The sequence below is a fragment of the Lepisosteus oculatus genome, chromosome 26, assembly GCF_040954835.1.
Source record: "Lepisosteus oculatus isolate fLepOcu1 chromosome 26, fLepOcu1.hap2, whole genome shotgun sequence".
Classification (NCBI taxonomy): domain Eukaryota; kingdom Metazoa; phylum Chordata; class Actinopteri; order Semionotiformes; family Lepisosteidae; genus Lepisosteus; species Lepisosteus oculatus.
This window is the reverse complement of record NC_090721.1, coordinates 10,199,370-10,226,950: the sequence shown is the minus strand read 5'-3', so window position 1 is coordinate 10,226,950 and position 27,581 is coordinate 10,199,370. Positions and strand designations below refer to the sequence as shown.

At 52.4% G+C, this 27,581-nt stretch overlaps 2 protein-coding genes across 2 annotated transcripts in view; one reads left to right on the top strand and one right to left on the bottom strand.

Moving 5' to 3' along the window:
* Positions 1-14,676, bottom strand: part of dph1 (diphthamide biosynthesis 1) — a 104,911-nt gene extending 90,235 nt beyond the window's left edge. The window contains exons 1-3 of the mRNA XM_069184154.1: positions 14,576-14,676; positions 12,969-13,112; positions 9,222-9,491 (exon numbers count right to left, since the gene is read on the bottom strand). The gene's annotated coding sequence lies outside the window, so the exon portion shown is untranslated. The remainder of the gene's footprint in view (positions 1-9,221; positions 9,492-12,968; positions 13,113-14,575) is intronic.
* rtn4rl1b (reticulon 4 receptor-like 1b) overlaps positions 4,296-27,581 on the top strand; it is a 102,783-nt gene continuing 79,497 nt past the window's right edge. The window contains exon 1 of the mRNA XM_069184148.1: positions 4,296-5,723. Within this exon, the coding sequence (XP_069040249.1) occupies positions 5,711-5,723 (13 nt within the window). The 5' untranslated portion in view covers positions 4,296-5,710. The remainder of the gene's footprint in view (positions 5,724-27,581) is intronic.

Genomic DNA, 27,581 nt, shown 5'->3' with positions numbered 1-27,581 from the left:
CGCCACCGGAGAGACCTGCGGCCCTGCTCGTCTCATCAGCCTGAGTGTGGAAGACTCTTTCTCTCTGAAATACCAGCGCCACAGACCCGATATGACCAGCCACACAGGGGCCACCCTTCCCCCAGCCAACCTGAAACACCACGTACTGAGGGCTCTCTGAGTGAAAGCAGTGCGGAGGGCTGTACTACTGCACCCTGAGCTAAGCATGGCTACAAGGCCACAAAAGGGAATGTTCATGACTGGGAACAGGAGACACTTCTTTGTGAGAACTGCTGTAGGTTTGTAGAACATGTTAACAAGTCAGGTACACACAGAGCACCAAAGTGGCATTGCATCCATATTGATCCAGAAAGCAGATAAGGGACAAGGAGAGGGAGGGAGAGTGTGGGGGGGGAGTGGGTCTGTACGTGTGTGTTCTCCAGAGACACATCACCACGTGTGCCAGACTTCATTGTCCCGGAGTGTACAGTTTGCCCCACAAGAAAGCTAAAATCAGTACCCTACCATTATGCACAGTAATAAGTAGGGTTCACCTGAAACTGGATTCCATTCATGATGAATCAGTAGACACAGCTTTTGACTCCTGTCCAGTGTGTGTCCTTGCTGCTGTGTCCTGGGAACTTGACCCAGGTGTCTCACTGAAGGGGGGTCTAAGGGCCACAGTGTTATTTCTGGGGTAGCCCAGTTGCCAGGGGGGACCTGCTCCGTCAGGCTGGGGAATCGCCCGGGCCTCGTTCCCTCCCTCCTCGCCGGGCTCGCCATGGTAACAGCGCTAATTGAGAATAATTACAGGAGAGCGAAGAATTCACCTGGGACCAGACTGCCATCACAGGATGGTGTTGTTTCTGTCTGCGTGTCAACAGGCTCACACTGCACAACAAGGCAATGCAAACCGACCGGCTGCCTCTCTCAATTAATCACCTGTCCTGCGCCCCGAGGAGCACTTACTCTTCTCCCTCTCTCTCTCTCTTCTCCTGCTTTTTTTTATCCCACTCTCCGGTCTGCTTTCCTCCTTTCTTTGGAATTCATCGCTAGAAGAAAGGTGATCGTGGAAAAGCTCAGCAGAAGCACAGTGGGGAATCACCGAGTTGTTGTGATCAAACACTAGCACACGGGAGAGAAACAGCGAGGAACTGGATGACGAGGTGAAATGGTAACAGGCACAGGGGCAGAGCGGAATTAGGAGGCAGCTTTGCTCTGGTAAACATTTTCAAGGGCGTACAGCGATGTTGGACCTTCCGGAGCTGTGCGGTGATACATTGATCGGCCTATGGGTTTGGAATCAGACCATCGAATGGGGCGCCATCAGTGTGAGCTTGTTCGATCGGAACGGGCCAGGTGGTACTGGTGCTGCTGCACCTCCCTGGCGATCGAATGCCTCAGTAGGTACCACCTGGCCCACTCCATGGTCTGATCATAAGCAGATCGGGTGCATTGATTACACACTCCTTGAGGCACGCATGGAAGGGCTCTGTGTTAGCCCTGCCGGGAAGAGATTAGGTAAGGCGCTCAGCCAGAGAGTATTTGCCTCACCTCACCTGGAGAGGGGCGAGCACAGATACAGCATGGCTGGAAGGTTCTTCTTGTCCCCAGATCACACCACCTCCGAAGACAAACATCCCCTCCTGCCAGAGTACTCTGCTCAGGTGTGGGGTCCCTTTCATTGTTTCGCCAAAAAAAACCAACCACACACAATCCTGAAAAAAGATACCTCCTCCTCACACCCATGCTTAAAAATAGAAGGTATTTCAGAAGATATATTTAGAAATATGTACAGTTGTAACACGCACAGTGCAGAATGCCTTTCCCAGCTTTCTCAGATTGTGCTTGTAATCGCTTCATTGCTGCTGTTTCGCGAAAATAATCTCCCAGCATTATATCACTCAATTTCAGGCTTCTTCCACACGAGCCAAGAGCAGGAAGTGCTGCCGGACATGTGTTTGTGAGCCGGGTGGGTTTTAAAGATGGTGGGGGGGGGGGACCTTCTGTTAGCAATTAGGGATATTAAGATTATTGCTGCGATAAGGTGGAGGCAGAATTGGAGCCGTTTCGCATCTGAATAGGAGAGATAAATGCCGCAGGAAGTCAGCCAGCCTATAGTGGAATCACCTCAGCCTGGTTCCATCTCTCAATAGCAGCCCAGAGGGAGGTGCGGATTTTAGTTTTTTCTGGCCAGCAGATCTTCCGATTGTCTCATTGCCATCCTTACCAATGGGGAAGAGGTGCATCGGTCTGGACCTGTCCAGTGCGCTGAACGTCCCAGCAGAGCTCTCTGGACCTGTCCAGTGTGCCGGCTGTCCCTGCAGAGCTCTCTGGACCTGTCCAGTGTGCCGGCTGTCCCTGCAGAGCTCTCTGGACCTGTCCAGTGTGCTGGCTGTCCCTGCAGAGCTCTCTGGACCTGTCCAGTGTGCTGGCTGTCCCTGCAGAGCTCTCTGGACCTGCACAGTGTGCCAGCTGTCCCAGCAGAGCTCTCTGGACCTGTCCAGCGTGCCAGCTGTCCCTGCAGAGCTTGTTAAGTGATATTGCTGCTGGTGAATAAATGTCTGTGTTCTGGAGGGGAACAGTTTGCATCCTGTATTTTTCACTGAAGAGGAGGTCCTGCCCAACACGTTACGTTCAAAATTCCTGTGATACCATACAGCTGAAACTGAATCATACATGACAGCTGTTTACCTCCGACTGTCTATACTGTCTCTCGGCCTGTCTGTCTGTTTCTGTCTCACACATCTGCAGTGGGGGCGGCACGGTGGCACAGGGGTTACTATTGCTGCCTCGCAGTGCTGGGGCGCTGGGCTCAGTTCTGTGCTATCTGTGTGGAGTTTGCATGTTCTTCCCTGTGTTCGCATGCATTTCTTCCAGGTGCTCCGTTTTCCTCCCACAGTCCAAAGATGTGCTGGTAGATCCGTTGGCTTCTGGGAAAACTGGCCCCAGTGTGAGTGTGAGTGTGTGCGTGCCTGTGTTTGTGTGTCAACTCTGAGATGGACTGACGTCCCATCCAGGGTGTACCCTGCCCTGGGCCTGTTGCTGGCCACAATAGGCTCGATCCCTGGTCTGGATAAAGCTGTTAGAAAATGGATGGATAGATATCCGCAGTGTGTCAGTGCCAGGAGATCTGGAATTACAATCTCCACAGTGTTGAGGCACAGTGTTGAGGCTTGGGGGCAGACCTATAACAGCACACCTAGCGTGATGCCCTCATAATCAACACAAGAGCAGACACCGTCCCTGAAGGAGATGGCCAGTAGGCTTACAGGAGAACACTTTGAGCGCGTTGAGTGGAGTGTCCAGAAAAAAAATTGTAAGCAATTATTGTTATTAATTATTAAGACGCGTCACTTCCTTCAGCAAAGTCGTGGTTTCTTTCAAAGCCCACTCCTTCCCGTCTTCACCCTCAAAAGGAACACGCTTCCCCGCCTCCCTGCTGGTGTGGAGGTTTTAAGCGCGATTCGGCCGAACCGGAATCGCGGGGCGGGTTCCTGATCCGGGAGGGCCGCAAGCCCACGTGATGGCGCGGCCGCGCGGCAGGGGACGGGCCGGCGCGAGCTGTCCGCGGTGCTGAATCCTCCTGCCCGCGTCAGCACCCCGCGAGCGCGGACAGTCGTCACCAGGGGCTGCAACAAGGTGTTACTACTGTATATTACAATTTGCCGGAATTAGTGTCATTTAACCCCCGCAAAAAAAGTTTGGATGAACCAAATTCTTTAAATAAAGGAAGGCGCGGTGTAACGTCACAGGACGGAGGACAAAATGCTATATTGCGTCCCTGTCATCACACAAAATACCTGCCTGCCTAAAACCCAGCCTAAACCTTCTCCGCGGGCGACCCAGATTACACGCCGGCGTGGCACATAATCAAGCACCAGAAAGCGTCTCATTCAGCCCGAAATGTTGTAGGAAACCGGCCCGAAAGTACAGTTCATCTCCCCGTACGAGGCGTCGTGTTGCTGGACTGGTAATTAAATCTCAGCATTTTGTAGGCAGATAGTATATCAAGAACCGCTTCAATCGGAAAGTTATACACCAGTGTTTGATCGAATTATTCCGCCAAGCCCACTCTCTCTTGACGGTCAGAATTATCAGCGAGTTCTCCCTTTGAGAGGGCTGGGCGTTATTTGAACAATCTGTCATCTCTCCCAGCTGCGCCGAGCTGCTATCTCCCGCTAATGTCCGGGATAAAACGCTAAAATCTTCTTTGGATTAATAAAGAAAGCCCTACCCCCCCCCCACCCTACACAAAACAGCATCCTGCGTGCCGCTTTCGCGTGCGCTGTAATCTGACAGGGAGGGAGAGTATAAACACCTTCGGAGAGCGCGTCACATGTCGGAGCGCAGGTCGCCGAGGGAATTGGTTGGTATTTTTGAACTCAACTGAAAGCAAAACGCGTTTTCATAAATTTTAAATATAGGAGGCGTTGTGTTGCAGGAGAGAGCGGTTTGCAGCGAGCGGGAGCCTTTTGCGCTTCGACTGCCTGCGAGACTGCGAGGTGCCGTCTCCCGCCGTTAATTACTCGTCCTGGCTAATTAAGAGACGGAAATAACAACACGAGGAGAGGACACTCGTGCCACGGGGCAGCGTAGGGCTCGTCGGGACTCCGTTCGCTTTCTCGCTGTTGTTTATTTGAGGGTAAATGACAGTGGGAAACCGGCGCCTCGTCCGGACTAAGCTGATTTATTGATGAGAAGGAGGACAGTTGCCGCTTTTATCCCAACCCAGGGCTGGGAGCACTGCGAGCGGGCGGCACACACGCGCACCTGCGGACCCCGGGACCCGGCGGCGGTCAGCCCGCGGCCGGCGGCGAGCGGAGGGAGCGGACGGGCGCCCAGGTGCAGCCCAACCCGCCAGCGACGCGCGGGGTCCGCGAGTGAGACAGAGGCTCCGGTCCTCCCGCGCCGGAGCGCACAAGCGCGGGGCGGCGCGCTGTGAGCAGGAGCCTGAAGTCTCGGCGAGGAGACGGAGTTCACCTGTCGGCGGAGCACACGGCCGCCGCGTCCGCGGTTTTATCTGCTTCTGCTTATCAACCGCTTCGGCGATCTACCCGCCCGAAGGACCGACGGGCGGGAGACGGACGGCGGCACCCCGTCGCTCGTAGGCGAGGGGTTTCGGACTCCTTCAGCGTTTCGTTTCGGGCCTCGTGTTGCAACTTCTTGCGCGGCGAGACCCGGCTCGCCGGCTGGACTCACGGGGGGCTCCGCTGGCGAACATTTCTGGGTGGTGTGCGAGACTGTCGTTCAGGCACAAACAGAGAGCCTCCTCTGTTCTGGGAGGCGGGACGGGAAGCCGGAGGAGGGGATGAGGGTCTTATCTGTGGCGAAGTCAGAAGCCCGTTTGTCAGCCAGTGTCGGTCTTGTTGCTGTTGCCGTTTTCTGAAGGCAGAATCTCTCCCGCGAGCGAGGAGGCGCACCAGCCGTGAGCATGCCGAAGAAAGCCCCCCTCGTCTGCCCTCCTGCGCTGTCGGGTTGCTGGGACACGACCCTCTTCGGTTTCGGCCCGGGACCTCAGGGGATTGTACTGTGACTGGGAGAGGCGGCTGAGAAACATTCCGAAAACAGAGAAGAAGCGACTCCAGGGAAAACTCGCCCCAGACCCGCCCCTCCAAAAAACAACAAACAACAACAACAAAACACCCCCAAAACAAACCACGGGCCCGGCCAGTCTGGAATATTGGGTCGGACGAGCGTGTCTCCGCGCGAAACCAAGCAAATCTCCAACATGTTCAAACGGGGTAAGTGAGAGAAAAAAAAAAACTTTGTTGCCGTGGCTGTTGGTGTTGCTTCCGCTGGCCGGTGGGTTTACTGAGCTGCAGGAGTGAGCGGTGCTACCTGGCGGGCTACCTGCGCTAGCAGAGATGGCGATCTTGTGAACGCGGTTCGGCAGTCCGGGCTCGATTCGCCCGGCGTCGGCACGCAGCCTGGTGCGAGACGAGTCCAGGCTGTTCGGGCGCAGCAGGCTGGGGGCAGAGCGGCTGCCTCTTCACGCTTTATGGAGCACATGAAATATTTATCCTCCTCGCGTAATGTTGTTCTTAAATCGAGACAGCGGTGCCGCACTGCAGTTTGAGAGCTTGTTTGGCCTCTGTTGTGTCGGACAGTAGCCCACGGGGTCCGCGAGGGGCCGTGGAGTCGTGTCCAGGGTGAGGAGCCCGGCGGGCACGGAGCGTCGACCGGGGAGGTGGTGAAACCCCGTGCGTGTTCCCACCGGTGCCCAGGAGGGAAGCAGGGCTTGGACTGGTGGAGCTGGGACTGGTGTAGTAGGGACTGGTGGAGCTGGGACTGGTGTAGTAAGGACTAGTGGAGCTGGGACTGGTGGAGCTGGGACTGGTGGCGCAGTCCACTACAAGATGTAGGAGTTGGGGACGGACGGGAGGCTGGTGTTTATACCCGCTCACAACTGATGCACCTGTTTCCAGGTGTCAGACTGGAAGAAGGATGAGGCGTTTAATCTCCTCGGACTACGCTCCCGTGTTGACATAAGGCTTGGTCAGAACATTTCAGATACAAATTCTCGCCTCATCTGCCCCAGTCTGTAGTACGATTGCTAAATAACCGCAAGCATTCCAGTTATACTTTTGTCTTTGCTTGTAGTGTTTGGGGTGTACTGTGAAATGTGAAAATCACATCAACACTGCATTGCTGGGGTTTTGCTTAGAAAAGTGTAAAAGCCACCTGAAAGCGGTTTAGTGTTTCATTCACTCCAGCGCGATCGCCTGAATGTAGGTCACTGATGAAATTATGGATTTCAGCGGGATAACGCAGCAGCCGGGCTGCCGCCGCTGTGGTGCGCTTGCGACCTGCGCTCCGAGGCTGAGGCAGTGACAGGGACGCCCGGCTCGGGTCCCCCCCGCTGCCGCGACCGCCCGGTTACCGGCGGCGCCTCGGGGCGCTCTCGGCCCCCGCCAGCCGGGTCCCCGAATATCTCTTCTCTCGCGCGCTCGTGGCTCCTGCGTCGCATTCGCACATTATTTCAAGTGCAGAAGCGCAGAGCAGGAGAGAGATGAACATTTCAGCTTGAGCAAATGCACAGAGACTTTTATACTCGTATAGCCTTTGGGGAGACGTGGATATGTGTGTACGAAGACCGACGAAGGAATGGGTGATCTGCTCTCATGCGCGAATCAGATAACGGAACGCAGTCCTTAATACCCCCGAGCCCACACCGTGTCCTGTTGACAAGAGCGTCGCTCGTCAGGGATGAAGTCCCGCACTGCTCCGCCTGCCCCAAAACAACGCAGCTCTCCGATATTTACTCCAGACTCCCCCGCCTCCACACAGCAGCGCCCTGACCTGCTGGGAGTCTGAGCGACATTAGCGTTACTCGCCGCCCTCCTCTCCCCCCAAAGAAACACCATGAAACTTAAAAAAACTTTGAACTGCGAATGAGCAGAACGGCGGGTTATCCGAGAAAGCTGCGTCCATAGTGTGCTAGGGTTTCCGATATTTAAGCTACGCACCGGTGTTTTGGCGCAGATGGGTCTGGTGTGCGGCAGCCGGCCGAGAGGCTGTCGGTCGGGCTGGGCCGGGCGGACTCGGAGCCCGGCCGCGGCGAGGGCCGAGCTCAGGGGCTCCCCCTCCAGGGAGCCGTGTGTCATAACACCGCCGCGGGCCTCCAGGAGCCTGTGGTCACGTGTCTTTGCCTCAGCAGGAACAAGAGCTCCCTCAGCTGTTCGAGTACCAGGGGTTGGTTACACACAATCACACCGGATCCTATTTGCGCACTGTGTAAATATAAAAGCAGGACAACAGTGCCGTCTCTGCCTTAAAACGTTGCTTTAAATCAGCAGAGCTGTAGTGGGTAGTACTCCTCAGAAATGATGCCACGTTTTTATGCTGCCAAGGGGTGGAGTGTACCGCTGATACAGGCCTATCCGCGTTTCCATTTGTCCAATTTCCTACCCACTTCGTCCAGTTCAGGGGCTGGGACAGCACAAGCCTTGCCTGGAAAACAACGGGCACAAGGCAGGGTGGACAGCCTGGGCGAGACACCTGTCCACTGCTGGGCACACACGGAGACACAAACACTCATATCACGGCCAGAAATCCCAGAAACCAGTTATTTCACTACCAGTAGGGCTTTGGACTGTGGGAGGAAAGCAGCTCACCGGGTGGAAACCCAAGCGAACACAGAGAGAACATGCAAACTCCACACAGACAGCACCTCGGGAATTGAACCCGATTCAATTCACTGCACTTCAAGGTGCTTTACTGGGATGAGTACAATCAGTGGTGCCAAAGCAAAACAGATACAATGAACACGGAAAACATTCTACAGACATTAACAATAAAGACGCAATTATATAGATATTTCCATATAGACGTATGGAGAATGACTGGGAGACAGGCTGAGTGTTCCTCAGGCTGTGACAGGAGATCACATACTGGGCTGCCAGTTCAGCCGAGTTCCCTCCTCCTCCATCTTTCCCTCCGGTCCAACGTCCAGCGACACAACGTGCAATAACCTTTTCACCAGCCTGACCCTAGGGGGCGCCGTTTTCCGACTGCTGGTATTCCTGTAACACCGGTGATCACTCTGGAGTGCGTGTTGGAGAGGACTGTGCTGCGGGCCTCAGAGGCAGAATATTTTAGACACGCTTCTGAGAAACACAGGCATGAAATGATGACCTTCAGGGGGTTACAACCTTCAGTTGTGAGATGCCGCTGGCCATATCACCCTGCAACTCACAACTGGCAACCCCCTGGAGCTCAGCAGGTGTGAGCCTGGCCAGTACCTGGATGGGAGACCTCCTGGGAAAAACTAAGGTGGCTGCTGCAAGAGGTGTTAGTGGGGCCAGCAGGGGGCGCTCACCCTGCGGTCTGTGTGGGTCCCAATGCCTGGAGGTTAATTTTCAAGTTTACACATCGGGCACAAACCGGGCGGTTTCATGCCTTTCAGATGATCTCGATGTCTGAGATCCGAGGAGCCCATGCGACGGAGCTGGTTATAAGGCGTTCGGAATGGAACACTGATGTCCAATTAAGCCGGATCACTGCGGAGTCCAGGTCAATGAGAGCCCAAGCTGTATTGACTGCTGGGACAGGGGAGCAGGGCCGATATCGATTCACCCCTCTCCTGCCTCTTCTGCCACCTGCATCCGTCGGGTGCGTTTCTTCCTGATCACACCACGGGGCTGCAGGGCCCTAATACACATGACCTGCTCTCCCCAGGGACGGGCTCGGCGAGGTTAACTCTTAATCGAAAGCTCAGAACCCCCCTCACGGATACTCACTGCGTCAGCTGCAGTGATGGAGCCTCAACGCCACATGTCCTGGCTCAGCTGTTGATTATTCCCATTCGATGCCAGCGCTGTTCCAGCTCTCTGTTCCCAATGACAAAGATCGCACATCCCACAGCTCCCGGTCCAGCTGGCTCCTTCCTTCCTGGCTCCTCTCCTCCCCCCTGGCGCCCCTGACGACCTGGCGTCACAGCTGCCCACGCTAGGGGGGGGGGTGGGGGTCCCGGCTCAGCCCCCAGCTCCGGATCCGACGGCGCTGTCCAGCTGTGGGCCGAGGGCGGACAAATCAAAATCAGAATCAAATTTAATTTCATTTCTCAAACGCACAACAATGCGGCGTGCAGCAGTAGTTGCCGGCAATGAAATGTCTTTTCCGCGAGCTCACAGAAATCACAAAAATCACAAAAAACACAAAAATCACTATGAAAATAAGGTTACTTAGTAATAGATGTCATAGAAATGGAATCAAACTCAATATGAGTAGAGCTGCTGTGTCCAGGGTGTGTGCAGGATATACAAGCAGTGCGGTTGTGCTGAAGACAGTGAAGACTGTGTCCATGTAGCCATTACAGGTGATCTGCTGAAGGAGCTGCAGGTTGGCTGTTTAGCAGTCTTATTGCCTGGAGGTAGAAGCTGTTCTGTAGTCTGTTGGATTTGGACCGAATGCTTCGGTACCATTTACTGGACGGTAGGAGGGAAAAGAGTTTGTGACTGGGATGACTGGGGTCCTTGAGAATGGACCTGGCCTTCCTAAGACATCTAGCTGAGGACAGGGGTGGGCCAGGCGTTTCGAGAGGCGAGGAGAGAGACGGAGAGACAGAATCATTCGCACGACCTTTCACTTTCACTTTTAAATATCCTGGAACACGGAAGAGATTGGTCCAGGACAAGTACCCCAGCACAACAGCAACCAAAGAAGCGAACAGGGACCTAAGTCAATGATGTCACCAGCAAGGTTAAGGAAGTTAAAGCCTCTGACCTCTTAGTGACCTTTGACACTACCTGAAACAGCAGTCAGGGCCAGCCGTCTTTTCTGGAAGTTTACTGTTGTGTACCATGGTAAATGCAGAGCAGAGCTCAGGGAGCTGTGGTTAAGCGCAGTAAATGACTGGTGTGAAAAAGGTGACACTGCAGGCAGGGTTGTGAAAATACTGTTAGGAGCATCCCACCCTGGTCAATGCTCGGAGAACCTGGAAAACAACCCTCCGTCACCCCAGCGAATCGGTGAGTTTGGGCCCCCCAAGTACAGGTGTCTTGGAGATGCGCTCCTGTAAAATCTCGCGTATAAAAATAACAGGGCTTATGGGAAAAATAGGGTTAGGGGCAGACCACTCACCACCTAACCCAATGCCTAAGCAAAGCTTTACCAAATTTAAGAATTACCCTAATAAAAATGTTAGCACAGTTTAAATACATGTTCAATTCATAATAAAGACATACTACGGTACATTTAGGACTTTACGTTGAAAAAAAGTGAAGCTCACCACCTGAGATTTTATCACCAGCATGCTTCTTAGACACAGACTTGTTGCCTTGTCCACTGGTGACGAGATGCAGACGATTTTGTGAAAATAGCACGAAAATTGAGCAGCGCCTCCCAATTAGCACCTCCAAGACACAGCACGTGGGACAACTGCGCATCGTGTGTGTGTTCCTCCGCGGACCGCCGGGTTCGGACGTGTTCCTCCGCGACACAAAATGTAAACATGGTCGGGGAGGAAATCGCGTGAGTTTCGCGTTAAACAGACACCTTTCCCCCGTTCTCCCATCGCGTATGAGCCAATTCGGGTTTCGGAAACTCGCGTCACTGCCGAGATCACTGCACTACTCCTGCTTCCACCTAAGGTGTCACAGGCCCCCCCGGCCGAGACCCCGAAAGAAAGCTGGAGGGGAGGGGGGGCTGACAAGCACCTTCTCGGCATTAGCGTCTCCCGGCCCCCAGACAGCTTCCCTCTGACGGAGATCTGATTCGCCTTCTTCGGGCGCTAATAGCCTCGTCCCCTTCTGCCCAGCTGCGCGCTCTCCGTCTCTCTCCGATTAAAACCCCTCCTGCGGCGCACGAAGGGAGCTGTCTGGCTTACGATTTCCAGAGCTTTTTAGCTCCGGTGTGAAACGTCTTCTCCTGCTCCACTTTGCCCAATTACCCGACAGAATCCAGCTAAGTGAGAAAAGGATATCACATCCATCCACACCTGTGTCAGCGCCAGTGGAATGGACCTTTAGTGGTTTTTATCATTAGTGTCAGATGGGCTAAAAACCCTCTGACAAGCCACCTTGCTGGTGTGAACATACTGCAGAAGACTGTACAGATATAGGTTAGGGGCCATGTAACAAGCCTAATGATTTAATAGCACTAAGTGTTTTACTTTTAATAGGACAGGCGCCAGCTTTGACATGCAGTACAGGGGACATGCTGGACTGGGGTGGGATGTGGGGATAAATGGGCAGGCTGCGGGGATCTGTCTCACGGAGGTGAGGGGGTTAGTCCTGTTGAGCAGGTGGAGTGATGCTCCCCCTTTGGGGAAGCGAGTGTGGGCAGCGGACTGGTTGTGTTTCTTTACACAAAGGGTGCTAGGTGTCTGGAACAAGCTGTCCAGCCTTTCAAAAAACCCCATCAGATCCAGGTCCCATAAACTGTGAGCAACCAGGCAAGCAAGATAATAATAACTGCTTACACTTATATATCGCTTTTCTGGATCCCCTCCACCACCACCAGTGTGCAGCCCCACCTGGATGATGCACCAGTACTCTCCCTACACACCAGCTCTCAGTGGGGAGGAGAGCAGAGTGATGAAGCCAGTTCAGAGATGGGGATTATTAGGAGGCCATGATTGGTAAAGACCAGAGGGAAATTTGGCCAGGACACTGGCCAGGGTGTTTTTGAGAGACACCTTAGGATTTTTAATGACCACAGAGAGTCAGGACCTCGGTTTTACATCTCATCCAAAGGACGGCGCCTTTTTCCAGTATAGTGTCCCCGTCTCTATACTGAGGCATTTGGACCCAAGCAGACCACAGGGTGAGCGCCCCCTGCTGGCCCCACTAACACCTCTTCCAGCAGCAACCTTAGTTTTTCCCAGGAGGTCTCCCATCCAGGTACTGGCCAGGCTCACACCTGCTCCAGTGGGCTGCCAGCTGGGAGCTGCAGGGTGATACGACAGCTGGACGAAGAGAGGGCGAACGCTCCCCCCTTACGTGCAGCTCCTGCGTCAGTTCCGATGTCCTGATCCTGATGGGACGCCTCTCTAAATCCTCTCACAGGTGACCTGCCCACAAATCCAGGCTGCAGCCGGGCAACATCACAGAAATTCCTCCGGCTGAGAGGAGCACAGTCAGGCCGCTACCCAGAAACCGCTGGGCACAGTTCGTCGCATTTAATGCTGCAGTCGCCAAGATGGTGCAGAATAAAGTGAATTATGAATTGCAATAACCTAGCGTTACATAAGACTCTTAAATAGATGGAAAGCACAAGAATCCACTCTGTCTGGCGTTCTCAGCTCTGTCCTGCGTTATTTTATATGCAGTTCTACCACAGCCTTCTGATATGATATTACAGAGGCAGACTCACTCTTTGTCTCTAGATACACACAGAATTGTTAATTATTTAGAAGGTGAAAACAGCTAGAATGGTGAACAGCTCATTTGCACGCTCTCCCTGTTACTCTGAGCTAATATTCTCACGTTGTTTCATCCTGGTATCTCTCCTGCTTCTGATTCACACAGCTCAGAAAGAGCCTTTACCTGTTTTTATCTCGGAGACAGAGGCAGAGGAAGCAAGCTCCTGGCTCAGGCTCAGCCTTAATGGAAGAAACAGGTCTTCCGTGTCATTCAGCTCCTTCACGGTGATGGATTGCGGGCTTCACAGGCAATCTGGTTTTGGCAGCACTAGAGGGGATCATAAACAGCTAGCTCAGATGGGCACTGTAAAGTATCAGAGCGGGTTAAATGCAGAATCTGATTGGGTTAATTGAGCACTGTGACATAATCTGACTGGAAGCCTGCAGTCCTCTTAAGAACCAGTGCCTTGCTCTCACAGTAGCTCTGACAACGTGTGAACTGGTCGCAACTGTTAAGGGAGGCAGTGTGGGCTAGTGGTTAGAGCTGAGGCACTGGGAGAGAGGCAGTGTGGGCTAGTGGTTAGAGCTGAGGCACTGGGAGAGAGGCAGTGTGGGCTAGTGGTTAGAGCTGAGGCACTGGGAGAGAGGCAGTGTGGGCTAGTGGTTAGAGCTGAGACACTGGGAGAGAGGCAGTGTGGGCTAGTGGTTAGAGCTGAGGCAGTGGGAGAGAGGCAGTGTGGGCTAGTGGTTAGAGCTGAGGCACTGGGAGAGGGGCAGTGTGGGCTAGTGGTTAGAGCTGAGGCACTGGGAGAGAAGACCACAGCAGTATATGTTTATCTGATAGTAAGAACTATTAACATTTCAATCCTATAAACAAGAGGATGTGGGAGACAGTACAACAACGGTAGTGGGAGTCTGTAGGCCTGTGCAAAACCGTGGGAGATCTGGAAAGCACTGTGCTTAGTGGGATGGTGTCAGAAGATCCTGTGATGGCATTGTGAGTTACAGTCACTGGCGCAGAGATCTCAAATGCGGAACTCTCCTCCGGGCTGGTTAAAAGTACAAACCCTGGCCTTAATAGGCAACTCCCCACTCCCCCCCAAAAAAAGCCTCTTCACTGACACGCAGGGCTGTTAGTGGAAATGTCACCCCTGTTAGCTGCGGCTAACAGGACAGATGTGCCAGCCAGCTGCTCCCTCGCTCGCTCCATCGCGCGCGCGGCGGCCGCCCGACTGGGGCCGCGGAGCAGAGGATGCATTTTCATCCGCGGCCTCGGCGGCGGCGGCGGCACGGGCGGGGAGGGCCTGGCACCGGCGCGGCCCTGCCGGCCCGCTTTCTGGGCCAGCTTCCTCCTGAAACAGCTTCATTATTCACCAGCTCCTCTCCGGCTCAGCCCCGCGCAGGCTCCGAAAGAGAAGCACACAGGGGACCCAGGGGCAGCTGCTGCAACAGCCCCGCTGTTGAATATTTAGAGGCGATGCCACGTGCACCAGCTCGTGACTGTGCTCCAGGAAGGCCTGAGCATCGTTCCCTTTCCAGAAAAGGCCCTTGGCACATGGTCAGCCGTAACCGCCCTGGTCGAGCCCTGGTGTGTGCAGCTGCTCTGCCCTGCTCTGGTTTGTGCCAGCTGGATCTGCGGTGGTTGGTTCGTGCTCCACCAGTGTAGCTCAGTGCCCACCGTACCCTGTCTCACTGGAGCCCCACCTACCCCCCGCCCCGGGCACAGTTCATCACCCAGCCATGATCTGTAACGGGATCCCCAAGCCAATGTGACCCCCGATGTGCACTTACTCTGTTACTCTGATCCAAACGAGGCTGTCACAGCACAGAGCAGGAAGCATCCCCCCCGTGTTCAGCCACTGAACACTCCATCAAAGCCAGGCTTCTGGTAGCCCCTGCTGTAAAATGCATCGTGCTCAACTTCATAAAACACATCTCTAAATGAAAAGCGGTATCTGAAATCACTCGATCTGCTTACAGTATCTGTTGCTTGTATGACATGTCTTCTGTGACTGCGGGTTTTTGCACTGAGGTTATCTGACGGGGTTGGTTATCTAATCGCAGAATGCCTTTCCTGGTCCTCCCAACTTTGACAGGCTGTGTGCTCGTGGGCCGTACCACTAGAAAAAAACAAACAACAAGCAAAGAGTTGCAATGGTTCTTTACAATAATTAACAGACAAAAGTCAGTGTCACCGGCGTCTTTAAATATCAACACAATCCTGCTGGCTTTGGCTATTAAGAGGTCCTTATGATAAACACCACCATGAAGTAGCTGCACTAATCCATTGGATGATGAGGCCACTGTACTGTGGTATGAAGTGGCTGTGTGGGGTTATAGCGCAGTGCTAGTGCACGGGGCTGTGCTAGGCTGCACAGTGCTCTGAGAGCATGTTGACACGGTGTGCGTGCTGGAGCTCTAGCTATTCAGCCGAGAGAGGAGACAGAGTGTGGCTGGTACATGAAGTGGCTGTATTAAGTCTGTTTTGAAGGCAGTGTGTGCTTTGCGAAGCTGTGTTTGCAGAGCGAGGAGGAGAGGTGCGCGCAGGGCGAGCCAGGGTCAGCCTGCTTTGTTTGGAGTGGGGCTCCGGGGAATCAGAGCCTACATTTAGACTCCTCTGCCCCTCATAATCACCACCAGCTTTCAGTAGACAAAAGGGCAGAAGAGTGAGGGACCTCACAGCTCGGATTCGTGCTTACACGCTGCATGGCTGTAGGAGAGGCAGCATACTGACTCACCGGGCAGGAAGAGACAGACAGGACGAGAAGCTGACCTGTATTTCTGTCTGGCATGCAAATACAGTCCTGTCTGTTTCCATTGAAAGAAGAGAGCAGATCTGGTTTGTACCCGCATACACATACCCCCCTGGACTGCAGGGCTGTGGCTCAGGCAGCGTGTCGGTGTGCAAATGGCTCATTCTCTTCTAGTGACCTCAGCCACGCAGCCACTTGGTTGGATGTACAAAGCACAGCAATCTGCCGCGGAATGGAGCAGACAGATAAGCACCGGGCCATCCGTTATCATTATCACGTCTGTCTGTCCACCTGCCTCTGAACTAAAAGCCCCATTCAACCTCATCTCACCGGCTCTCTGCTTGTGTTGTTTCGCAGTCCCTGACGGGGCCCTGTGCAGTCACGGTGCACAATGTGCTTACAATGGAGATTTTAAGCCTGACAGAAAGGGAAAGCAAAAGACAGACTGACTTACAGACAACAGCGCAGTGTATAAACTCACCAGACGTGCAGGCAGATGGCTCCCCCCCCCCGCCCTCCAAAGTCTGACGACTGGGATGTGGATATTTGCCGGGTGTATATAAATAATGCATTTATGGGAATTATAACAAGAACCCTCTAATCACTGGGGTTCGGTCTAATTGCTGAGTGTTTCAGCATTCTACCTTGCTGTCTGAGCGCAGAAATGAAACTGTAACCCAAGGAGATGCAGACGTAGGGCAGAGCATTTTGGATTGTTTTCTGAGACAAAATTCAATTAAAATTAAGCTCAATAAAAGAAAGATGTAAAAGGAGTGAATGTCAGCCTAGACAAATTGAAAAAGCTAACCAAACAGATTGCACTGGAAGTCATTTACTTACTTGTTCTAAATTTATTGTGGTAAGACAGACGAGTCAGTACACCACGGCTGACAGCTTGATTTGATTACTTTAGCGTAAAATTGCTTTTAAATTTTTAAATTTCTTCATTTTTCCCCCATGTACATGCAAATCAGTCTAATCACCTAGCTACTGAACACACAGTGGTTCAACACTGTAACATTGAGCTACTGAACACAGTGCAGCCCAGTACTCTGACGCAGACCTACTGAACACACTGCAGCTCTGTATGCTAACACTAAGTTACTGAACACACTGCAGCTCAGCACTCTTGACACAGACCTACTGAACACACTGCAGCTCTGTATGCCAACACTGAGCTACTGAACACGCTGCAGCCCAGCACTCTTGACACTGAGCTGCTGAACACTGCAGCCCAGCACTGTGACACTGAACTACTGAACACTTCAGCCCAGCACACTGACACTGAGCTACTGAACACACTGAAGCCTGGCACTCTGATACTGAGCTAGTGAACACACAGCAGCCCAGCACAATGACTCTGAGCTACTGAACACACTGCAACACAGCACATTGACAGTGAGCTACTGAACACACTGCAGCCCGGCACTCTGATACTAAGCTAGTGAACAAACTGCAGCCCAGCACACTGACACTGAGCTACTGAACACATTCCACCCAGCACAGCGACACTGAGCTACTGAACACACTGCAGCCCAGCACACTGACATTGAGCTACTGAACACACTTCAGCCCAGCACTCTGAGACTGGGCTACTAAACCCACTGCAGCCCAGCACTCTCTCTGTGTTCAGTAGCTCTGATACTGAGCTCTTGAACACGGTGCAGCCCGGCACACTGGCACAGACCTAATGAACACACATCTTGTTAACTACATCCCCACCCCTGTCTCCAGGCGGGGAGCAGTCAGCTAAACGTTCTGAATGCACTTTTGTTCGCTCTGCTCTTCCTTCCACGTTTTGTCTCTGTCTTCGCTCTGTAGCTCAGGACTGGCTTGCTGCAGAGTTCTTTTTTTCCATCCGTGCTGAATTATTAAGAAGTGTTTTGATTCCCAGAACGATTGCGAATCTGGGGCTCCTGGTTGGCTGGGGCTGCAGCTCTCAGCAGTGCAGCTATTCTGTTCCGACGCTTCCTCCTGGACCCCCTCTCTACCCCTGCTCTCTCGCTGCCTTCCCTCTGCCTCTCTCCTCGCCCTCGCCCATCTCCCTCCACCCTCCCCCATCACTGTTAAGCCGCTCCTCTCCCATCTCTCCTGTCATGTTCTGGCTGTAATGCACACCAGACGTGAGAAGTCCCAGCGCGTTTGCTGGAGTGCTCAGGAGGAGTGCACTCCTCAATTAGACCCTCCGTGTCTGGAGCACTGGCGTGTTAAAGTGAACAGCCGTGAGAGCAACACAGCGCCACCAGACAGGACCCGCCATCACTGATGGTCCCGCAGAAGGGGAATGCTCACCCTGGGGGGGGGGGGGGGCTGTAGGCATTCCTGCTGGGAAGCAGGTCCAGCACCGGACTGGTACTCGTTTTACCGCAGGAGGGCTCGGGAACGATCAAGCGTCTCACACGGCTCAAAGCCCGACAGAGGCCAGGCAGACGAGTCTCATGACGAGGCCGGAGCGGGAGGAGATCCAAGAGGAGTGAACATTCAATAGGCGTGGGGCCAGAAAAGCTCTTCCGTTTTAACAAAGAACGGCAGCCATGTTGCATGTGGAGACGGGCTCCCTCTGTCCAGGATTCCCCCGAAATCAATGTTCCATGATTGCTTTATAAGTGGCAGTGGCAACATTACCGGCACTCAGGAGGAGGAGCAAACAGAGCAGGGGGTTCTATAATGTTTTTAGGGAACAGTAATCCCACGCACCGAATGAGGGATAACAGTGTGTTATTGCATTCCTTATCCAAGTACGGGGTGTATCCAGCTGAGTTTAGTGCCCTCTGGAGAATGCCTACCGCCATTCTCCACACAGTAGGAGCAGCACTTGCACAGAGGTTTTGGATCCTAAAATAAAATGGAGAGGTGCAGCACAAAGGTGGGCGGATTAGTGTTTCAAGAGCAGAAGAGATAGGAACCCATCCAAATAACCCATCCATCCAAAGAGCGCTCTGTCCCAGGGCGTTTCTCAAAAAGAGTAGGGGTGTAACCCTGGCGTCCTGGCCAAATTTTCCATTGGTCCTTACCAATCATGGCCTCCTAATAATCCCCATCTCTGAACTGGCTTCATCACTCTGCTCTCCTCCCCACTGAGAGCTGGTGTGTGGGGAGAGTACTGGTGCATCATCCAGGTGAGGCTGCACACTGGTGGAGGTGGAGGGGATCCCCATTACCTGTAAAGCGCTTTGAGTGGAGTGTTCAGAAAAGCGCTATACAGTATAAGTGTAGGGAATTATTATTTCCTCTGAGTCCTGCTGGCAATCAGTGTACTGTTCGCCATGTAGATGTTGAGTCCCCAACTCTGATCAGCTGAAATCTAGGCCGATCTCACCTAATGCCAGGTCATGAGATGACTGTAAGAGGAAGTGCAAGATGTTCATGAGTTATTAGATGGTTTTCAGCCAGAGTTCATGTCAGTTTTGGCGAAAAGAGAGATAGGAAACATGTTCCAGCCTACAGCAGAGCTGTTCGGCACTGTATTTGATAATTAATTGGCTCGTCCTTATCCGGAGTGCTGTGTAGATGGAAAGATAACTTGGTAGCCAGGCAGCGGGGAAAGCACAGAGAGAAATGCAGAGCCAGATTAAGGAGGTATTAGCAACACTAATAAATGTTTGTCTCAATGGCAGGAAACTGGGATCCTCAGCCTGCCGGAGATTATTTTACAGTGATAATCTGCTCATGCGGTGCACGGCTACACTCCTCATTTCTGGGCAAAATATTCGGATCCCTAAAGAATTTCTCTCGGCTCAGCGTTTTCTTCCAAGTCAAACATTTCTCCTGCGCTGCTTCACAAGGGCTACAAGGATACAGAGAATCCGAACTAAAAATACTGCAATGGGTTGAATGGCCTCCTCTCTCCTGTGGCGTGCAGGAACTTCATTCAGCCTTCTCTATACAACACACTGGACTTCTACAGGCAGCAAGAGCAATCTGAGAGAGGCGTGGCAACACACACCAGGGTTTTAAACATTTGCCCTAGTGCCCCAGTATAGTGATGGGGACACTATACTGTAAACAGGCGCCGTCCTTTGGATGAGACGTAAAACCGAGGTCCTGACTCTCTGTGGTCCTTAAAAATCCCAGGGCGTTTCTCGAAAAGTGTAGGGGTGTAACCCCAGCGTCCTGGCCAAATTTCCCATTGGCCTTTACCAATCATGGCCTCCTAATAATCCCCATCTCTGAACTGGCTTCATCACTCTGCTCTCCTCCCCACTGAGAGCTGGTGTGTGGGGAGAGGACTGGTGCATCATCCAGGTGGGGCTGCACACTGGTGGTGGTGGAGGGGATCCCCATTACCTGTAAAGGACTTTGAATGGAGTGTCCGGAAAAGCGCTCTATAAGTGTAAGCAATGATGATTATTATTATTATTATTATTATTATTATTATTATTATTATTTTAGCCCAATAGCATTCACGCTCTCCCAGCATAATGGCTCCTAGCTACGGCGAGAGACGGCGTGTGATACTGACCCGCCCACAGCTCTGGCTCCAGTAGCCCCAGGCTGAATGCAGATCCGGGCAGCGTCCTGGCCAAGGAAGGTGATGGAGACCTGTTTAATGCTCTTCAACCATGCACCCTCGCCACAAAGAAAGCCTGCTTATTTAACTGGGGGGGTTCCTAATGTTTTGTCCAGGCCCTACACTTTGTCGGTGTGCAGAAATGAAACTACACTGGCCGGATCGTCTGGCGCGTCGCCCCCTGGGAAGTTTATATGCAGCAGTTTGAGCTGCCACAGGTTTTGCAGGCCGTGGGGTTTTGGATTTAAACGAAAGCCAGGGAGTCTGCATTGGTGATAGGGATCTGTTTTCCTGCGCCACCAGGGCCGTTTGAATCACAACCAGCAGCTGGTAAAACCCGAAAACGACCAGACGGCTCAGCAGCGGTATTTTCATGGCCTTCACCGAGTCTGAATTTCCGAGCCCAGCTCCCTTCTGTTCCAAGATTATTTATTCACCCAAATGGCGCTGCTCTGTTATTTCAGCTCTCAACCTCACATAAACCTCTGTGAAGTCTGGTAAATGCTTGTTCCGGCATCTCAGAGCGCCTATAAAACCTGAAGAGGTGTCAGGATGTATTTGTGCGCGAATATTGTGTCGTTTCTAAGCACTACTGAAGATTTTATGCACGAGTGTTGACAGCGGTATCTTCTTACAGCTGTCTGCTGCCTGGAAGGGGCAAGGAATTAGGTTGCAAAATACAGGGGCAAAATAAAACCGTAGAAATACGAAACAATGGCAGTGTCACCAATAATGTGATTATTGTCACTCTCCGGTGACGAGATTAAGTTGGGAGGCTGCCTGTCGAGAGCTTGGACGTGCGTCTCTCCCGGCGCTGTGATGTCAGCAGTCCCAGGAGGCCGCGGGGGTAGACGCGGCGGTTTGACGAGTGTGGGGGGGCGGCGCCGACCGCAGACTGCCGCGCGCGAGAGCCGTCGTGTCCCTCTGCCCACAGCCGCGCGAAGCCACCAGAGCTCCGCGCTGCGTTAGCTCTGCGCGCGTCGCAAAAAGGGTTTAAAAATAGCAGCCAACATTTACACTAACCCCGTGTGTGTGCGTGTGTGTGTGTGTGTGTGTGTGTGTGTGTGTGTGTGTGCGTGCGCGCAGTGGATCTGCCACCACATGAACAAAACATCCCACTGAGAACATCGGGAGGTCTTTTGGCATCCCGCCGGGTCTGTACGGCAGTATACAGTGGCAAACGTGCTTGGTTTCCCTGCAGCTTCGCTGTGGTTCCACCACGATTCTACCACGGTAAACGATACCTTTACACGCTGTCGGCTGGCGCGGTCGGTGTGATGTCCAATTAGCAGCGAGCTCAGATCTCCGACTCCAGAAGGTGAGATCCACCTTCTGAGTCATAATATGGAGGGTGTTTTCAGCAAAAATCAGGTCCATGATATCCAGCCTGTGGGCATCTTTTAAAGGGAAGAAAGTAGACCTCGTTTTCTGAAAAGCAGAACTGAGTGTCTGGCAGTGAACGCCCTCCCATGACGTTGGCATGGGCACCTGGCACATTGGCAGGCTGGTCAGGGGCAGCAGTGCCTACGTGGGGGCACACCTTGGAGATCGGAGGTTGTCCAGCCAGGGTGGCCTCTGCCTGAAACGCTACAGCGGCCTCCCGCGCGTGTCTATCAGTGTGAGCTGCTCCATTCCTCCAAGCCAGGGGTTCCCCACCTATGTCAGCTGAACCCCTGCAACCTAAATGATTTGTCTGAAGTCCCCCCCTTGAGATTTTAACTAAATCAAACCTTTCAATCAATGTAGATAAACGCTACAGCAACCCTCTCAACAAGCTTCCTTTCACTTTGTAAAATATTAATGTTACTACTTTAGTAGTTGTTTTTCTTATTCTTATTACATTGTTATTTATTAATAGGACTATTTCATTTGACATGGACGTTTCCATCACAATCTCACGAACCCCTGCTCCAGGAGATGCTGCCTCTGCCGCAGGTGCTCAGGAAGTGGTATTCTCTCCCGCATCCTTCCTCGCACTTCCGGTACGAGCGTCTTGCGGAGGAGCCAAGCCGGTGGACAGTTAGCAATTCCAAAACGGCGAATTCCACAATTCAGCCGGCTGTTTGTCTTCCTCGGCGGGATTTGAGCCGCTGACCGCCTGTGCTGGGAATGGGACTGCACGATCGTTCTGCTAAGGAGGAAATGTGCTGTAATAGGGATTGCAGTCGATATCTCTATATGGAGCATGTGCCACAGGGGTCTGTCATTCCAGCATCGTTTAATTGCTTTGCAGATAGACAGAGGATCTTCAATTGTCATGCCATCAGCCCCAGCACCTTCTGCTGAAATAATAGATGTAGAAGAAAAAAAAAATCAATTTTCCTGGTGCAGACTCCTGTCCTTACCCTATGGTCTGAAAGACCTGCCTTCTCTGTCATAATGAAATTCATTGTAATGGCTTTTGAAACACAATGTCAACAGATATATATTGAAATATCAGTGCCAACAGCTGCGAGAAATCTAGCCGTTTAACATCAGAATGAGCAGCAGCCGCAGCCCAGGAAGAAAAGGACAAAATCCAAAGGTAATCAAAGCTCCCACTTCAAACAACACAGCCATTTGCTTCTGCTCAGAGCTCTTTTCATCTATTTACTCAAAACTAGCAGGCAGCAAAATTGTTTCTCTTCAATCTCAAGGCAATTTTGTTGATAACATTGTGTCTCTCTCTCCTGCACAACTGAGACAGAAGTAATGTGTGGCCGATTTGGGGATGGGGGGGAGGAGGGGAGCTGTAAGAAGAGAGCCTGCTTGCTCCAGCTCTTCACTGAGCACACCGGGTTGCCAATAAGCAAGACAGCAGCTCTCTTCACACCACAAGCGGAGCACTTCAACAGCTCAGTGGTGGACCGAGCAGAACTCTCCTGCACCACATGAGCCCAGGGAGCAGGAGAGCACTGAGATCAAGGACACTGTGTCCAGCGCTGACCACAGTCTGCTCACCACCGGGGCGAGGGACCACCAAATGGACAGAGGAATCCAACAGATTCCAGATCAGACACGGGTCAGTGACCGCTCTGGCATTCGACAATGGAGGAAAGGCCTTGGCGGCCTCTGGGTTGAGCTCACAGAAATTCCTGAGCTTTAGAACAGTCTGGATCCAACCCCAGAAAATGCATCAGTTTGCCCAGCAGCGGCTGGCTGGACCAGACAGAAGGATTTCGCAAAAAGAGGACTGTAGCTCCAACCACTCGCATTTAACATAACAGAATCTGTGCCTTCGGAGGATTTGAATCAAGCTGCTTCTCCTGTCCTCAGAAACACAGTCCACCTATTCCTGCTCGCTATTTATAGCTGCTTCAGATCCCAGGGGGTTTTGAGGTAACTGTGTGAAAGATCTTCATTATGGAGGCTGGGGCTGGGGGCAGGCCCGAGATTAATCCACAGCAGGCCGCCACAGCAGAGCATCTCTCACCTCCAGGGCCGTGCTGGAGAGCCGAACCAGAAATCACGATCCCCCATCGATCTCGGCTGCACTTCTACACTGCTGCACACCCGCTGCTGTGCTCAGCACAAACCGGAGAAACTGCTCTCTCAGCCCACTCCCCAAAACACACCAGTAAACGCCTACAGCCCTATAACCCAGGTTACTTCTCAAACTGTTTTCACGTGCTTCAGCTGGCGTGAGCTGCACCAGGTCTTGATTCGAACACGTCAAGACGACTGTTAACATTTTCACTGGTGGCACCTCTCTCTGTCTGCACCTGGAAATCCCAGCTGGGGGGTGAGGACTGGCTACAGACATATTCCGAGAGACTTTTTAAGGCAGTGTTCGAACAGAAATTTCTAGCCAAAGCAACCTGCAGTTCTTAAACTACTTGTGGATACCCGGTGGTTACGCATTTTTGGTAGTTGTTTAGACATTGGGATTGCTGGAACAATCTTGCACAGGGGGTACAGTAGCATTTCACTTGGGATTTGAACTTGCAACCCCCCCAGTCGGGAGCCCAGAGCCCTGACCATGCCGCCATACTTTGGAGGCGTTTATATATCGTGTTCTGTACTACACGGTGTCCCTGTTTAGGGGATCATATCCTCTAGGAGCCTATTCAGCGCTCAGTGCTACATGGCACTGCAGGCTCAGGAATATACAGTACGTACAGGAATTCCCACAGCCGATGATGGTACAAATTAGTAGTACAAATGCAGTATAATAAATGCAAGTCACAGATTCAATGCAGTCTGGTGGATACAACCCAATAGGGTTTTCCAATTTGATCGCAAATAAAATGCCGTGTAGCTTACAGTATGGCTTAATAAGCGAAGACAGGGGATAGAAGAAACAGCAAATTCAATGCAGCCCACACCACTGAACTCAGCACTACACTGCACTGAGGATCTGAGGAATGGGAAATTCAATACAACGTAGTATTGCAAATTCAGGCCTTTTTGAAAATTTCAAAATGAATGTTTTCCCACTATGCGATTCTTTCAACGCCCTCTTAGAGCGCAGTGCGTCCTCCGGCTGGCAGAGCTACGTCCTTCCAGCAGCCTCCGGCCTGCTGCTCCTATCCGTTTCTAATACAAATCCCTGCAGGTTCTGCAAATATTTATCTCCGGCCCACAGGGAGTACTGCTTGGAAAGGCCAGGCCACGCCGTGTGAAAAACGGCTCATTTTCGTGCTCTTTAATCAGCCAGATGGGAAGCCTGTAAAGATAGCTGATCAGGGACAGTGCTGTCATTAGAACTGTAGAGCATGCAAAAAGCTTGACAGGGCACCCCCCCGGGGCTTAGAAATGGAAAGTCGAGGAGCCAGAACCCCTCGGAACTCTTGCCATTTGAGCCAACATCCTGCTTTGCTGCACGAGGGAGATCGCCCTTTCCTTCCCAGCATTCCCTGTGTCATGATCGTGCTCCGACCCTTTCGGATTTTAGTTGATTATGAGCACCTGCCACCCGTTTTGTGTCTCACTATTTAAGCCTGGTGCTCTCGATATTCTTGGCTCAGCATTGGGAGATGGACGCCCAGAAGCCCGTCTATCAGCGGGTCCAGGAGAGACCCGATAGAATAGGCTTCACCACAGCGTCCTGACCGTCTGGGTCCGGGGCTCGGAGGGCCTGGCCTCGTTACCCTGGTTTTATTCCCCGTTCCTGTTCCGGATCCTGTTCCGCATTTTAACCTTGTTCGTCTCGTCTTGGAGGGGCCCCCCGGTTCCTCGACTGCACCCCAGATTCCTCCTTGGACTGTTTGGACTCGTTTGCCTTTGCCACGCCCTCCGAGAAGCGGATCACCGCCGTCGCGCTCCCCCCGTCTGTCAACCAGTCCTGATCCTCTAAGTCTTTTCCCTGTTGTCCTTCTCCACTTACTTCCGGATTATACCGTCTGCATGGGGTCCTGAACTACGCTTCACGGGAGCCTACACCCTGCTCTGCCTCTTCCTTGAATCATCCACCCCACCCCCACCCTCGTGCCCCTGCCCCTCAGCTTCGTTCTCCTGCTGGCTGGTTCTCCGCTGTCCCCGCCCGTCATCTCCCACAGACAGGTGGAACTGAACCAAGTCACACCTCAGCCCCCTCCCCGCAGTACGGCGCGCTGTGGACTGGCACTCCATTTGCTAAGCAGTCTGTGCTCCATAATGCTGTGTCTGCTACAGGGGTGAAAGTGAGAGTCCAGAACGGAGGGATTTAGAAAAAATGACATCCACCGATGCACCATTACAAGAACTGACTTTTTTTTGGGGGGGGGGTAGGGGGATAAAGTCACACTCACGGGACGTTATGCAGATCTGTGCATACAGAACAGCTGCAGCTGGCCTGTGTGCTGCTAGTTAGCACCTCTTACAAAGAAACCGTTTCACCTGACAACACAGCCCTGCAGCTGCATTACTCCCTGCGTTCAGGCTCAGTGCTGGGTCCTCATCAGGCGCAGAGCTGAGCTTATTTTTTCACACGTAATTTTCACCTGATTAGATAATTGGAGTGACTTGCGAAGTGCCAGCACTTGAAAGACAGGCACCTGTTGTTTAGGCGCAGACCCCCTTCAAACTCCAGTCCTGTTCCCTATCCCAGCAGTCCGAGGACTCCAGCCTCATGAGGAGACCATGCTTGTGCGTCTGCTTTACTGTGACTTCCAACTGACTGGCATAGACTAGTCACTAGTAGTTCAAGAAGGGAGCTGTGTCAGCATGCGTAGGCCACAGAGGAACAGGTAGCGGGTTTATTCCATGCAACACACAGTGTTTTGGCTGTGGAGCCTTCTTCAGGTGTGAGGGAGAATAGAATAGTCACTGCTGTTTAAGGGCTCAGAGGCTCTTCATGAATCTTCAGATTTCATCACAGGATCACAAAGATGCCGGGACCTTTCTACTGTGTAGAATCTCATCTGTCACATGCCAAAAACGAGGTACTTCTGTACACAAAGCATGGCAGTTTGAGGACAGGCTACTCAGCCCTGTTGTTCATGTTGATATTGTTAATGCTCGATGGATGAATAAGCTGTTAACAACTTAACCAGCTTGCTGGCCTGCTCTCTTCTGCACACCGTTCACACACTCCACACTGTTGTGTATTGTGCTGTGCACGAGGGAGAGGGAGAGTGCCATGGGCGAGCTTTACAGAAACCCAGAAAATTCCTCTTCCAGCATCTCCTCTCTGCAGGGGACGCAGGTGGGGGAAACAAAAAGAGCAGGAAGATCTTAACTGAGGAGATGGAAAGACAGGGCGCAGGGAGAGGGAGTGTCAGAGGGCAGCATTGGAATAGAAATGAAGGTGGGTTAGACAGCGAGGGAGGAGGAGGAGGAGGAGGGAGGAGATGTGTTCTGGTAATGCGTTCCTGTGCAGGAGATGAGTGATCTGGGTCAGGTTTTAATCAGAGATGCTGTCAGAGTTCAGTTAGCCTGACTGAGAACCTGGGCTCTGCCTTCTCAAAGAGCCATCTGGAGTAGAGTGCCTTAACCCCTCAGCTGCATCCCACTGCATGAAGAAACAGCAGTCATTTCCCAATGCACAATACCTGCACACCTCAAGCAGACAGGTCCCCCACACATAACTGTAAATCACCGCAGCGCCCAGATCACTCTTCTCTGAAACCATTCTGGAGATGAATGTGGGAGTCCTGCATTGCTAGATTAAGTCCTGCCTTGGCTTCCTGGCTATGGGCTGTAATTACAGCTAAAACAGGTATCTGGTTAAAAATTGGACTACAGATTCACTCCAATGCATTAAGGAGACCCAGTTGCAGCACTGATCACAGATCCAGAGCCAGTGAATTAAAATGCTCTCCGATATGCAGGATTCCTAGTTGTAATATGTGACATCTGAAAAGCTGTAAATGCAACACATATCCCGCAAATTAATTGCAGTCAACTAGAGGAAAAAATCTCAGCAGTTTGCTGGAAATCTGAGAGCCTGCACATACATTTTCAGTCTATCTACTGCTGCGCTCGCTGAGCACCAACGCTGACATGACGGTTCATTTGCAATGTGTCCGCAAGTAGTTGATTTTTTCCAAAGGTGTCAGATTTAGCCTTTCATAATGATTAGACTGCTGTAGTACTCCAAAACTGAAAAGTACTGGTTTGCCCGTTTACACTTCGT